A 15,273-nucleotide genomic window follows, 5' to 3' on the forward strand; every position below is an offset into this window, starting at 1 on the left:
GCCTTCTAATCCATCAGGAATTCAAACTCACACTTTGAGCATCTACTAACCTTGTTTTTTTATGACTAATTTAGCTCTATCAATACTTTAACCAGGAGGATAACAAAAAAGAAAACATTAAAGGAAGTGTTTATTTTTAAATAACCTAAAAATGAGTGACCCAAACTTAAAAAATTCAACAATGTCCCTTAAACCTGGACCCTTGACCCTAAATGGTTGACTCTGCTGACCCAGAAAGATGGTGCAAGGGAACGGCCTCTTTAGCAGAGCAACAAGAACAGGCTGGATGTATGAGGTAGCACTTCCCCTCTCTCAATCACATTGTAGAAAAAGCCATCAGAATTAAGAGTCGAGCACTGGGCCAAATAGCTGGAGATTAACGGCTCCAAAAATAGGTGAAATGGGCTCTGTATGTGTGTGCCACTGAGCAAGAAAGGAATTAACAGGGAAGAGGATGGCAACCAAAAGAGAGAGAATTATAGAACTCATTTGGTAAAAGGACATTTAAGTCCTTATATAGGTGCGGTTGCAGCTTTTATGCGGTTTAAATCCAAATTTAAAAATTGCATGAAATTATCCACTTACCTGGTAAGTAGAAAAAAATGTGTGTTTCCCTTCCACGCAGCATCTAAACTTACCTTCAGACCTGAAGAGGACTAAAGTTTACAGCTAAAGTTAGCACTGTCTGTCAACTGATCCCAGTCAAGGGTTAAAGGTTAGATCCCTTTCTGGTGCCATGGCTGGGTTTCACAGCTCCAAGGCCATCATGTGACTGTCAGTAAAGCACTTTGAAATGTATGCTATCAAAACTACAAGGACACTATCAAATACAGCAATCAATCATTGGAGCAGAAATAGCAGGTGGGGAAAAGGAATGTGTGTTTTTGAATTGATTTGTCTTCATCTTAGTCAGTTGATTAATTAAATATTCTGCATACTTTCAGGATATTGAAGAATAAGGGAGTCAAGACGAATTACTGTTAAGATTTAATAGCAATGAACTGTAAAATCTAGGAAGAGACATAAACTGTTGTGGTGAAACATGTTTGCATGACAAATCTTACTGTGCCCCCCTGTGGTGGAAGTTTAAACTACTACGGAAACCACTTTCTCAAAGCCAATACTGCTGTTTTAATACCTGGCGTCAACGCTGCGTGAAACCTTAGAGAACAGCTGTGCTGCCGGAAGGATCAATAAATGCTCACAGAAGAGGAAAAAATTGGAAAAAGTGATGGGTGGAGGAGATAAGGGGCACCAGTGTGGGAGTGGGTGGTGACGCAAGGGACACAGGGAGAAACCGAATGACAGCTGAGGTGAGTCACGTCTATTTTTATTCAGCCGCATGTCTCTGTGGGAAAGAATCAAAGCTAAACAGACGTGTTATCGCTCTCTTGTTTCATATCAACTGATGAGAAATCAAATCTACTGTAAAAAGCATTTCCCTGGAAAACTACAGCAAACAAAGCACACACACACACATGCACACTGCTGCAGAGTGAAACTACAAAAACACAATCACTGAACACAAATTCTTAGAATATATTTATCAGAGCGAGAGTAACAGGAGCTACTTCCTGTCTGTAAAGCAGGATATCTAATAGGATAGCAACAGGTTTGTTTACAGAGTGTCAAAGCTGCACTTTTTACACACGTCAGACATCTTTTCATCGTGTCACTTCATTCTACGCTTCCTGTGTTTCCTTTTCATCCTTTCCCATCTGACATTTCTGTCACACCAGTTTTATCGTTACACATCCTCTATTCTTCAGTTTTTTATGTTTTAATTTACAGAACTTATTGCAGTTTACTCCAACTTCTTTCTTTCAGCCTTTCTAGCCCGTAGTTGATTTGCAATTCTTAAATCTTCCACACGTTCCAACTCTACTTTTATCGTTCAGAACATAGTTTCTTTTAATTAGTATATAACCAAATACTTGAGATGAATAAATGAAAGTGATTAAATGGTCAAATTTTCTACAAGCATGGCCAATCCAAGCAGATGTTGTGATTTTTATCACCAGCCCTTAACTGCAGCTTTAAAAAACAATATTACAACACTAAAAATGCATGTTTAAAAAAATATTGCTCTGTGTTCCTATAGAGCCCTTATTCATTTTGTCCAGTGCGGCTTCTTTTCAGTGCGTGGTGGAACTGGGACGCCAGACGCAAGGCTGCAGACCCAGGTTGGACGTGCTGAACCTAGGCCTGGGGACCCTGCTGGGTTGAGTGCTGCTGGAGGCCAGCTGAGGGGGGTGAGCAGGTTGTAGTGGACTTAGATTTGGAGTACTCTTAATCTGCCTGTTAGCCTGTGCAGCACTGGAGGACTGGGAAAATGTAGGAGAAGCATGAGCAGAGGAGAAGGTAGGTAGCCTAGGGAGTGGGGTGGTAGGTGCAGGAGGCGGTGGGGGAGACAGCAGGGAGGTGGCCCACTGAGGCTGGCTCGGAGGTGAATAGCACTGGAAGGGTTTGGCACCTTCACTGGGTGGAGGAGACATGATATCAGAGCGTCGGAGGGGTTCCCCAAGTGTCGTAGCTGATCGAGGTGCAATAACTTTGAGGGTGGGCCCTGTGGCTGTCGGTGGAGGTGTGGAGAAGCGTTTGACCTCACAGACTCGTGCTGTTTTCTGAGGACCACCTGTTAGTCCTCTATCCTGCTGATGGGTGGAGGTGTCTTGGAGAGCCCCACTTCCATAGCTGAACAAAGAAGAGTTGAGCTGGTAGGGCTGGTGGCTCATGATGTCCACAGGCTTGAGGCCTGCTTTCTGCCCCTTAGGTCCAGCTGCCCTAGACTTCGTGATCTCAGGTTTCTTCTGTGCCTTAGGAGGACAGGAGGGAGATAGGAGAGGGTTGTAGTTGATGGGAGGTGGAGCACGGATATTGGATGAGTACTTCCATGTGGCAGGGAGGGAAGGTGTGGGTGAGGGGTCCCTTGTCTGAGCAGGAGAGTAAGGGGCAGCAGCAACAGATGGAGATCGCTCTACAATGTACCGATCCATCCTGTTCTGTCTCCGAGCAAACAGCTGGCCTCCTTTCCCTGCCAGCTGTGGCACTTGAGGGGTCTGTGGTTTGGGGGCTACAGGGGGTGCTCTGGATCCACGCTGTGCCTGCATAAAGTTGCAGGCCTCTGCCCCCAGCCTCAGCCAGTCCTCTTCAGGGCCTGATTCATGCCCAGCCTCCCCACTAGGTGTAACTCCAGATTCACCAGTTGGGGTTCTCTCAAAGCGGTCATCCATGTTTTGGACCATCGACAGCAAGTCCGGGTTTGGAGAGACATCTCTGTTCTGGACTGAGTGGAACATTGGCTTCTTGTTGCTACGACGACGGGCATCTTGCAGGATACCAGTGCGAGACGCTGGGACTGAGATGCGTTGCTCACGTGTCACCGGGGAATCATTGACAGGAGCCTGGGCAGGTGATGTAGCATCTGTCAAGTTATTGTAGGTATGGAAAGATGGAGAAGGAGGAGGCTGGGGTGCAGTAGGAGTAGAAGGTGGTGGGGTGTATTGGCCATGGAAAGAGGTCTGATTAAAATTTTGGGGGTGAGGTGGGGAGATGGGAGGAGCTGAAAAGCAGTTGGAGGGGGGTTGATTAGCAGAAGCAGGGGGAGAGAGATATGACGGTGGAGCCAGAGGGGAAAAGGTTTGAGCTGGTGAGGCACATGGCAGAGAACCTGCAGAGGGAGAAAATGGGATGGAAGGGGAAGCATGCACTGTAGGCTGTGGAGAAAATGTGTGTGCAGGAGGCTGCGTGAAAGATGCAGAAGACAGGGAGGAGGGAGGTGAGAGGGCTGGCGGGGGAGCGGTAACAGAGGGTGAAGTGTTGCTGGTGCTATTTCTTGGCGGGATATACAAAGATGTGCTAGACACTGCTCTCCTTGCATCTGATGGAGGGTGAAAAGTTGGGATATTCATTGTGGAGACAGCGGCCACAGGTTTGGATACCATCGTTATGGGCGTGGGCTTGGGCTGGGGAGGCCGAAACATCACAGAGGTCACAGACGCACGAGAAGGGGTGGAGCCAGAGTTGAAAGGCCTCGCCGTGCGGTTCAGAACTGCAGGGTTAGGAGTGAAGCTGGAGTTATTGTGTGAGTCTATGATTGGGTTGGGACTATGATTAGGAGAAGGATCAGGGTTGCCATTTTGACTTTGGAGGGGTGTCTGTGAGGGCATGCTCAGCACAACACTAGCCCGACTGACAACTGCTGACCCCCCATTGGTCAGAACCACAGCTGGTGGAGACATGTGTGAAGGGGGGTGGTTGCTGTTTGGTTTCTTTGTGAGGCTGCTTGATTCTTGATAGGCTGAGCTCTCCAGTCGTGATCCTTCCAAACCTGGCCTTAGATTTGCAGAAGTCACACGTCCTGGGGTCTGATATGCAGAGATGTCCAGTTCTGCACCCTGATTGGTTGTTGGAGAAGTCGGTGTGGTTGATGGGCAGGCAGAGCTCCTTCTGTCCAGCAGGTCCAGATAACCAGTGTCCCACGTAGGGTCAAATGATCCCGAGAATCCCTCTTCCTCAAATTCTGAGCCACTTAGAATGGAACTTCCTCCTTCTTCCTCAGTCTCTCCTCCTGTCTCCCCTTCTGTGTCCCCTCCTCTATCTCCCTCAGCTTTGCCAAAGCAGGTGAGTGTGTACTTTTTGGCTCTCTGTCGGCGTTTCTTGAACATAAGCACCCCTTTCGAGTTGGGGTTGGGAGCATCAGTGAGCAGAGATGCAATGGAGCGGCATTTAGTACGAGCTTCCTTCACCTGTTTTTCCACCAAACTCTCCCCGCGCTGTAACTCTGCAAGACAAGAAGAGTACAGAAATAAATCAACTGAAAGAGAGCGGAAACAGAGGAGAGAAGCAGCAATGAGATTTTTGACGAATACAAAAAAAGACACAGGCGACAAGTACAGGAAACGTAACAATGTGATAGCGTGAGTAGTGGCTGATTAATACAGCATTATCACAGTGAGGAGCTGCGATGAACAGTGACAGACAGGAGTGCGTGTTGTGGATTTGGAACAAAGAATTCCTGCTGCTCTCCAGAGCTGAGTCACATAGTCCAGGAAGGTTAAATCACAGTGTCTCTCCTGCACAAATCCTTGACTGTGCCTGTGTGCGTCATGGATTTTTGTGAGGGACATTTACCTGGTCACGTTTTCATGGCAAAAGCTTGGCCCTGTAATTACAGCATTTTAGGTAGAAGGCTAGTTTTAAGGTTGAAGTTAAAGTAATAGTAAATGATAGTTTTAGGTTAATGCCATCCAAAGCAAAATAGTTGAGGTGATGGAAGTGATGGAAACTGTGTGGAGAAACTGCATGTGCACATTTGTGTATCCCTGCTTAATGCTATGCTATTTGTTCGTCTTAGTGTCTGGCTCACCTCACGTAAATATGCTACTGACATAACTGTAGACTGATGACTGATGACTGACCCTGGCACACACAACGTTGTGTATTATGTTAAAAGTAATAATGAAAATGCACTACTCCAGCACTTTAAAATATAGTCAGCAACCTATTGTTTAATTTTCTAACATTTAACAATAACTATAACATACTTACCATTTCTTAGCAATACTGCAACAGTAAACAACAGAACAAAAGCCTAAAAATTTTAGGTTTTAAAGAAGAGACGAAACAAAGAACAATCTAAAAGTAAGTAGTGGTTACACATGCAAAGGCTCTTCACTCTTCCTCCTATTTGTTACCCTTAAATGCAATAACTGAAGCGCATCATAAGCCAAAAGCCCACACCCCAAATACTAATAATATGTCATTACAACATGAAAAGAGGAAACACTGTTGTCCTATCCTCATGTTATGTGTCTGCTCTCCTGTTACGCCATATGTCATTTCAGATACTGTGAATTACACTTTAAATCTTGAAAAAAAGAGATGAAATGACACCACAAGGTGCTACTGCACAGTCTGTATCACATTTTATGGCATTCCATCCTAACAAAAGACAATCTGCTGGCACTGCGAGAAGAAAAGTCAGAGGGTCACCAAAGCTATTAGGGTTCAGCATCAGGGGACCATGAAGGAAAGAAATAATAATAATAAATAACCATTAGGTAGCTGTTTGTTTCAGTCTGGTCCACAGTGCTGGTATCCTTTGCCATTCATAAAGCCATGCCAACAGTATGCAGCATTAAAAATAACTATTAATAATTTGTAACTTTTGTACCGTTTATTATTTGCATCAAGTCCCACAATAAGGAATATACACTGTTCAGATAAAGCACAACTGCATGAGCTGGTTTAAATTGTCTTTACAGCGCAGAATGGCACAGAGTTAACATTTTCAGTCGTTTCAGCATAATCAGTCAAGTCTGCTTACATGACTCAGAAATTTGGTAATTCTTCTTGATCTGAAAATAAAAAAACAAACATTTCACTCCAAAGTGATATGTCTTCCAATGCTTCTATAGTAGCTTATGTCTACTTCAAAGGGTGTCAATGATCTTACCTGCGTACACAGTCCGTGGGACTGTCTGTCCACCTACATCTGAACCTGCAGAAGATGTGAGGTCCCTCATCTCATGAGTGTGAATGCACGCTTGTCCTTGACCACCCTCAGACCCTCCCACACACACCCTAACAGTGTCCAAGTCTGCTGTGAGTGGGGAGCCGTTTAGTCTGTGTCTACCAGCCCTTCTCTCAGGGCACAGCCCATGTAAAGACCTTTGTCTCTCTCTAGCACCAAACCAACACATGATGTCAGCCCTCTATTCCTGTCGGTGTGACAGGCATCAAACACCTGTCTGGTCTCTGTCACAGACGCGCACACACAAACACACACACAAGGACGGGAAGACCCCATCACCAGAGGATATTTAGACACCAGTGTCAATGTGTGTGTGTACGTGTATATGAGTTCATAAAGCCAAATATAGGTTACAAAGAAAAGCGTAGTCATAACTCTTTGCTGATGTGCTGACACCTCACACCTGACTAACACTGCACACACAGACGCATAACTCTTTAGAGCTAATAATCCCATACCTAAAACCAATGGCTGTGTGTGTGTGTGTGTGTGTGTGTGTGTGTGTGTGTGTGTGTGTGTGTGTGTGTGTGTGTGTGTGTGTGTGTGTGTGTGTGTGTGTGTGTAACATGAGAAAGGGCAGATCTCTGGACGCCACAGTCATGATTTGTCCTATAGCAAAGGCCTCACCATACACCAAAGTCATTCAGGTCTAGGTCCTCTTGAACTGGATGACAGATCTTTCATTTCTGCAATGTTTGCTCATATTAAATCTGAACTCAGTCACTACATAGCTATTAGGTTTAATCAGCTATCATCCTTATTGCCTTGTTGAAATGATCGGTTAGCTAGACCGACTAAAGAATGCTGTAAGGAACAGTTAAGCACGTTCTCATCTTAACATCCCAGCAGAGCAATAGTTGCATTCTCCTATGAATCAATCTAGAGTCCCCAATAAATGTAATCTATACCGATGTGTATTTGGGATGTACTATATATCTGCAGCTGAGTACTGCAGTTTCAGTGCCACTGCCCTCCTAATGCTTCATATGCTGCTTCAGAAAGTTGCTGGAAGGAGACACAAGTCATGAGAACATGGAATTGATTAACTTAAAGTGAGACGTCAAATCCAGCGTATTGTGGAAATATTGGTAAGCAAAGGATAAACATTCAAAATGACTAACAAGCTGCTCAGTAGATTGAGGACACTCTCAAGTAACTTGGAGAGTTTGGATTTTCTAACACAGAGCGCGCTGTGTGACGGCTCTATACAAAAAGAAACTACAAGCAGGATCAAGGATGAAGCAAAGAGCTTCCATGATCAGACTGTTGCTACGAGAGTACCACAAGACCTGAGGTGAGTGCTGCATAGAAATACAGAGCAAAACTCAGGTTAAAGATTGCCTGGCAGAAGCTCACTATCCCAAAAACTGTGCCAGTTAGCTGACAGTAACATCACATTGGCACAGGGGGAAATTTTTATCTTCATCGGATATCCATGACATCATCATGTTGCCTAGGAACTACCAAGCAATGGGATAAAATGTGCCTGTAGCTTTTGTGCACCCACAGCATCCTCGCCTTAATTCCACAACTCATTTATGCTCACAGAAGCTGATGCCTAGCAATAGGATAAAATGACACTTTTTTCTTTTTTCTTTTCTTGTAATTTAACTAATGATTCACAAAGTGTGGACTCCAATTAAACCCCAGAAAGCCATTTAAAAATTTTTAAGTACATAAAATACCTAAATTTTCATTGTAATTTAGCTTGAATTTGCCTTTCATATTTTCATTAAAAGGCAATTGGATCTAAAAACAAGATGTCATTTTTATTTTTTATTTTTTTACCCACTTTGTTTGGTTTTTTTTTAGCTTGGTGGTCATAGAAAACTAAAATGGAGTAGTGTCATTCAGGTAGAAAGCAGTGCTATTAATAGAGCATGAATGAGTCAAAACTCTAAAAAGAAAATATTTCATTGTGGGCTGTGAGAAGATCAGGGTGGAAAGGTTTGGGTGGAACACAGAATTTCAGAATTTAAAATATGTTTTTAAAAGTGCAATTCACGACTGAACCACCAATTATTATCTGATGAACAGAATCACAGAGAATTTACTGGATTTACTGATACAAGTAAAAACACATCTGTGTGACTTTCATATACACACATAATCACACATCTAGTCTGTCAATCAGAGGTTTGAATAGTTATAAATACACCCATCGGGGCAAATGCTCAGCATACAGTGGGGATATGCTGCTGTTTCAGGGGACAGAAGAGGGGACGAGGGGAGGTGGAATACCTCATGAGTATCTGGTTTATCTCACCCCATCACCACCAGCCTGTCAATATACACTTCAGTTCCAAGAAATGTCCACCAGAGGGTGATTTAAGACTACAAGCTAACTGCAGTTGGAGCCTTTTTAGACACACCAGAAAGAATCTTAGGAGTTGTATTTAAAATGCAAAAACACAGTGGTAGCGACTGAAATAGCTGCTTTACCAGGACACCGGTGACACTGGTGGATTGTCGTGAAACTTAAAAGAAGTTTAGCAACAGCTACACGATATTACAACGGAGACCAAAAGCTGCTGGTTAGAATTTTAATGAGAAGAAGTGCCATTCACATACACAGCATGCCTTCAGGTATTAGCACTCTGATGTCAATTATGGATAATTTTCAGCATCAATGTGATTCTTTGTTTACGTCATAACAACAAATGCCCAAAATCCCACTTTTTGTACACATAATCAAACCTTAAGTTAACTTCTTTTTTTCAATTCTTTAACTGGAACTGATTAAAAAAGTACTTGAAATGATATAGATTTAAATAAAAATATATACTCACTGGCTTGCCGTGCTTTGTCCATGTAGGTGGTGGAGAGTTCATCATTTACAGGCATCTGCTGTGGTCCCACCATAGGCACCAGATGTTTCCCAGACACTAACATTAGAGCCTCTTTCGCCCTTTCTGGAGACACTAGGGGTGGGCAGGCAAGCCCATTGCAGCCCCCTGCCTCCTGGAAGCCACTGTCTCCTTCTTCTTCTGCTTCCACCAACCCCTGATCGGGAGTCGGGGTGATCGTGTGAGGAGTCAGCGAGTGGGGTGTGTGTGTAGGAGTGGTCCACTCTGTCTGGCGAGGCTGATAGATGAGCTCTCTGCGAGGAACACCAGCAGCACACTGGCCATCCCACATCGCCTGCGAGGTAACGCCTGTATCTGTAGCACTCTCATAGCTTGTAAAAAAAAAACCAGGATGGAACAAAGCTAATCAAATTTATTATCGAGATTAGAAAGTGAAAGACTTTCATAGTGGGTTAGCTAACTGTATACATCTTAGACTTTAATCCATATAATCCAATAATATATAATGTGTCGCCCTAAAAATGTTATTAAAATACGACAGGATGCCGAGTTTTCAAGGGTTTTTAGCAATTTGCTGCTGGAGCTCCACTTCTAAACACTAATAAAAAGTTTAAAATATTACTTTTTAGTCAAACTTCTTTTAAATATGTTAAATTTCTGGGAAGAATGATTAAAGGGGTGGAACGTCTGCTCTCCATCTCTTACCCACTCATCTCTGAGGTCTCCTCCTCTTCTTGCCTGTCGTAGCGTGAAGGTGAGCGTGCGTGAGGAGGTGTGCGACGATGTCGGCGGTGTGTGCGCGAGTTTGTGTCTGCGTCACTGTCTGTTTCTCCATAATAAGCCTCACTGTCTGGAGGGGAGGTAATACCCTGGGGTATCTCGACAGAGGAGAGGATGGAGAAGCTGTTGGAGTCTGCAGGAGGTGACAGGACCCTCATGGAGGAGTGGGGGGATGCAGAGCAACCAGAGTAAGATGAGCACTGCAAGCCAGAAGGGGCCCTAAAACCACAGGGATGTCAAGGTGTGAAAATACAGTTGGTACGATATGACAGCAAGACTGTTGTTTACTGTATGTGAGTGTCCCTGCTCTGACCTTTTGACTCTGAGCATTAGTGTGTTGCTCTGTTTATCTATGAGGCTCATGGCCTCAGCATGACTGAGCTCTGCACAGGCTTGATCACCAATGGCCACCAGCTCATCATGTTCCTTCAGTCCAGCTCGGCATGCTTTGCTACGCCTGCGTACCTGTAGAGAAGAAAAAAGGTGAGTGAATCATTTATATTTGTGCCCATGTAAAGGCAGAGCGGGCACGTTGTTTGATCATTTCAGGCTCTGCTTTGCATCATCTTTTACACTTTATTAGTTATTTGACCTTTTAGGTGTAAAACTGCTCTAAAATGATCTATATCATCAACCTGTTGTTACCTATTACATTATATTTGACACAGAGCAGGTCACTGAACTCTGATTCCTTCCACTGGCTAAGCCTTGAATATGCTGCCACTAGCATGGATATTAACAATACTCAACCGAGTATCCCAGAGTAAGATGTAAGTAAGACATCCCACAATGTTGCCCACAAAAAACAGTTTTCTAATAAAGTTTGTCTAAAATAATATTTTTATGCTTTCTTTTCCATTACTTGAGGGAGATCTATAGTGGGCAGTATATCGTCTTAATGTTATTGTTGCACACATTCCTGCCTTTATATTGTCTTCTCTCATGCTTTTAAAATAGAGTTTAATCTGAAGCTGTGTTTCATAGAATTTAGAGCTATAATCCAGATTTCTTTCATAAAAACTTAGAGCTTGAAGTTTGGTTAGAAGTGTAATCTACCTCCTCCATCTCAACATTTTCTGCACTGGAGGACACTGAATTTGGCTGAAAAGAGGCACGTTATTTTTTTTCCTTTTGGGTTTTACATGGCTGTCGTCTAAGTTTAAGTGTAACTATTTCGTTTTTTTGAGGGGACTACTATGCATAATGTATTTTATACAAGAACTTTAAAGTGAAACGATCTTGTACGTCTTCTTCTGTTTAATTGTGTTTTTTAAATAGGATTTTTTATCAGTACATACTGAACAGCATTTACACGGATAGTGATATCTCTGATAGGCTAATATCAGCCATTAATACCAAACTATATGTCAGTCTGGTTCTAACAAAACATGGTGACGTGTATGAGGTCCCTGCACAGTCGTGCCTTAGTATGATACTATATTGTTTTTTCCTAATAAAAATCTTTGATTGCTCCTGCACAGGCACAGAAACGCTGTCAAGTATTTGTTAGCTTATTTTTTTATGTCTGACTATATAAAAGTGACCAAAAACATTCTGCAACATGCAGCTCTCCTTTAGCGGCAGTCATTATCGTCCCTGCATCGGAATTAACTTGTGAAGTCATGCAGCTGTTGCTGAAGGTCACTAAGAGATGAGGTCATAGGATCCTTCAGGAAATATGTCTGCTGGGGGGTAGACGCTACTGCGGGAGTGATAGATTGTATAGATGGAAAGGCGACTATTCTTGCCTGATAGATTATAATTACCTCTAAGAGAAAAGGATAAAGCTATCCAATCTGTAGCCTCACATAAACACACTGATACACATACTTTATCGCTGCTGAAGGTAAAAATGTTAATTGTGTTCAAGTGCCTCCTTTGCCTTTATCAGTATCTCCTGACCCAATAATCCAACTCTGTCGTCATACAAGCAAAGCAAGGACAAGCTATTTATCTCCAGCCAATGTACACACACATGTACACACACAGCTCAAGTGAGCATCATGAAAGAGGGGGTTTGAACAGCTGCTTCACCAGTCTGGACCATGGGGCATGCCTGTCATTCACCATATGTCACCCACATACCCGAAATAAAACCTTGCAGAAAAATCTCCCACATTCTTACACAAATGGGGGAAAGACAGATGCTACTATTATGGATAAAACACACACACAAATACAGACATGCAAAAGTAGAATTAATTAAAAAGGAAAGAAAATGTGTGTGTTTGTGTGTGTGCCTGTATTTTTTTATGTGACCAAGAGGTCGTCCTTTTTCCATGCTCAGCTTCCAGCTCCTCTTAGATGAGCTATTCTGATCCTCTGGTCCTCTCCATTCCCAACCTGGCTTATCTGAGGTATGCCCAACCACACATAAACACACACCAACAGACTAAAGCACACACTCATCACTGATCAACCTCCCATCAAACTCCCTTTTCCACTTGAAAGTCTTCAATGAAAAGAAGCACGTTTCTGAATCAGACATTTTGGCTGCTCGTGGGTGAATGATGGACTTTCAGTGTGAGCGAGTCCACATTCCTGCTTTCCAGAATAGCTTTTCCCATTAGAGAGCACATTCTGGACTGTCATCAAAAATAAACAGAGATGCAAAAAGCCTTTAGAGAAACCCAGCCAGAAAAAAAAATCTCTTAGGCTTAAAGATGGATTAATGTGTCACACAAATATGTGACAGTGAGAAATATGAAGCAAGTTCATTACCTGTTGTAGGTGTGTTCACAATAGCCGGACGTGTACTCATATACATGGATGACATACGAACCTGTTTCAAAGAAATCCAGGGATGGAACTCGAGTCAAACCCCAAACATGTGTTCACGCTGCTCACTGACCCACTAATTCACTCAAAACAGGTGAGGCACAAAGTGAACTGGGCCACAGCCAAACGAGTGTCAGGAACAGTGGCCAGAATTCCCTTCCCCTCTGTCAAGTATTGTAATGCAATTATTACATTTTTTAACTAGTTTTGTTTCTTTGTGTTGTTTTAACTCAAGCAAAGCAGTTTGTAAAATGACTAGAAGCAAAAGGAAAATGCATTCATATATTTCAATAAAGGTTTTTTTTTTTTTACAATCATTCATACAGACAGGTAATCCTCCTTCCCCAAAAGCCAGTTTGGAGCCAGGAAAAATCCTGAACTGTCAAAACTGTGTGAACTTGAAGGGACATTACTTTTGCTCAGAAGTTTATATACGATTACACTCTGATTTAAATCATTTTTAAATGAATTTGCCCATCAAGGAAGTCACTCTTGCCTTTCTAGTCAAGAACAAGTAAATGTAAAATAGCAAGTATATTAGTTTAGTTTAGGATAGGTGAATTTACTCACTTCAGTTTATCTCTTTATTTATTTAAATATTTTGTTAGATGCCACTTACTGTACTTTAAATAACATTACTGCAGTTTTTTTTTATTATTATGTCACAGTAATGCTATTTGTTAGAGGCAAAGTTTCATATTTTCAAAAAAATACAAACATTGACTCACAATCACAATCAATTCATGTAAGTTATATTGGAAAAACTTCACTAAATTGATGAAGGCTGAAATGTAAGATGATAGTTTTGTAAGTACATGGAATAGTTTTAGTTTGTTTTGTTTAGATTCTGTGTTAATTCCAGTTAACTGAAATGTATTTTTGCTCCTAGTTTTAGTTCAGTTTTATTTAATTAGAATAACATAAGGACAGCACAGTGAAACAGTTTCAAGCCAGGTGTAATTTAGCTATTCAAAATCCTAAAAACACCTACAAGAACCAGAAAGTAAAATCTCTAGTGACTCTAGTGCAGCTGATTCATTTATTCGTATTTCAGGTCAGATTACAAACCACAAGACTCGCTGAGGGCTGAGCCTACAGTTAACAGCTGCAATCTCCATCAAATCGTCTACTCACATTACTACCTTGGCAGCAAACTTGACTGCAACATACTGCATGCATACACATATATCAGATCTACTGTACCTTGGCCACCTGTAGAGGTTTTTGCTGCTCAGCTCCTCCCTGGAGTCTGAAACCCCACGGGGCTCCTCCTGAGAGAGACACCACAATCTCCTCAGCTACCATTCCTGCTCTCAGCTCACAGCCTGCTGTGTGCCTGTGTGGTGGTGTATATGCTGCTCTCCCCTTCTTCAGTTCCTCACACTCTGTGAGTATCAATAGGTATCTCACTGCTTTCCGTCACTCCACCCATGAGGAGACAGAGGGTGGCTGGCTTTCATCTGCTCACGCTGGAATGCTGTGTCAGAGGGTGGGAGCTCAGCAGGGTGAGAAGGGGCAAAAGTGTGTAGCGTGCTTGTGTGTATGTGTGTGTGCATTCGTCCTCACTTGGATTCAACACTTGCCATGTCACTCTCCAGCACCCTGTCCTGCAAGGGGCACTTACTGATATATCCTCCAGAAATAACCATCAGCACCACTCCCTCTTCAACCCCCCCAGCTCAGCAAGCCTGACCAGCACCCGCGGTACATGGATCAGTCTTCTTAATGGATGACTATCCAAGCTGACAGTTTCAGAGTGGGTGCTAAAGGGACTTCTGGCTCTGAGGAAGTAGAGGTTTGGTGCTGTAGCTGACTTTGTGAAAACTGTTACAGTTATTTCAATAAATGAGGAGCTTGGCTGATGTATTAAAGCTTCATCACATCAGACGTCGCTAAAGGAAGGCAAACGATTAAAGAATTTGTACTTGACTACCTGATCCAAATTGCAAACCCATTTGAGATGATTCAAAAGAGAAATTGTCCTGCATTTTGCAAGCTCAAAATGCGGACAGATTTGGCAGTTCTACAGTGTATTGGCTTCTTCTGGCTTACATTTAGAGGCGCTGGAAGTCGGCCGCATGTGCTCACACATATTCAGATGGCTACCTCATATCACATTGTGATTATTTGATGAATAGCCAACACTCCTCACCGAGCAAGATAAAACCAGCATCCCTGAAAAGGGTAGCATGGGCTATCAGGAGAACTTTTTGGTGTATGTTCTGTATGTTCTGTATGGTCTGTTGTTAGCCAGAATGCTCAAAATGCTACAGAGGACAGGCATTTAAAAACTGATGGATTGGGGGTTTGTCGTCTTACATTTTTTGAGGTTTTTACTGAGATGTTTATCTATTTATTTATTTTATTTTATTT

The 15,273-nt window shown here is 42.7% G+C and overlaps 1 protein-coding gene across 1 annotated transcript; it reads right to left on the minus strand.

The window, feature by feature from the left end:
* Positions 1-924: 924 nt before the first annotated feature.
* Positions 925-14,382, minus strand: synpo2lb (synaptopodin 2-like b). Its single transcript, XM_085416766.1, has 5 exons — positions 14,104-14,382; positions 10,436-10,587; positions 10,048-10,341; positions 9,325-9,713; positions 925-4,783 (listed from the first exon to the last, which is right to left on the minus strand). The coding sequence occupies exons 1-5, from the start codon at positions 14,203-14,205 to the stop codon at positions 2,136-2,138; spliced, it is 3,585 nt and encodes a 1,194-aa protein (XP_085272892.1). The 5' UTR covers positions 14,206-14,382; the 3' UTR covers positions 925-2,135.
* Positions 14,383-15,273: the final 891 nt, after the last annotated feature.

This window comes from Rhamphochromis longiceps, linkage group LG8 (genome assembly GCF_057381845.1).
Source record: "Rhamphochromis longiceps isolate RC_006_pf linkage group LG8, R_longiceps_female_GT1.1, whole genome shotgun sequence".
In the NCBI taxonomy this organism is placed as follows: domain Eukaryota; kingdom Metazoa; phylum Chordata; class Actinopteri; order Cichliformes; family Cichlidae; genus Rhamphochromis; species Rhamphochromis longiceps.

Coding starts and splice junctions, on each gene's coding strand:
- synpo2lb (XM_085416766.1), bottom strand. CDS start 14,205: ATGGTAGCTGAGGAGATTGTGGTGTCTCTCTCAGGAGGAGCCCCGTGG. Junction 10,588..14,103: donor AACCTCTACAGGTGGCCAAG/GTACAGTAGATC, acceptor TCTTCTCTACAG/GTACGCAGGCGTAGCAAAGC. Junction 10,342..10,435: donor CTAATGCTCAGAGTCAAAAG/GTCAGAGCAGGG, acceptor CTGTGGTTTTAG/GGCCCCTTCTGGCTTGCAGT.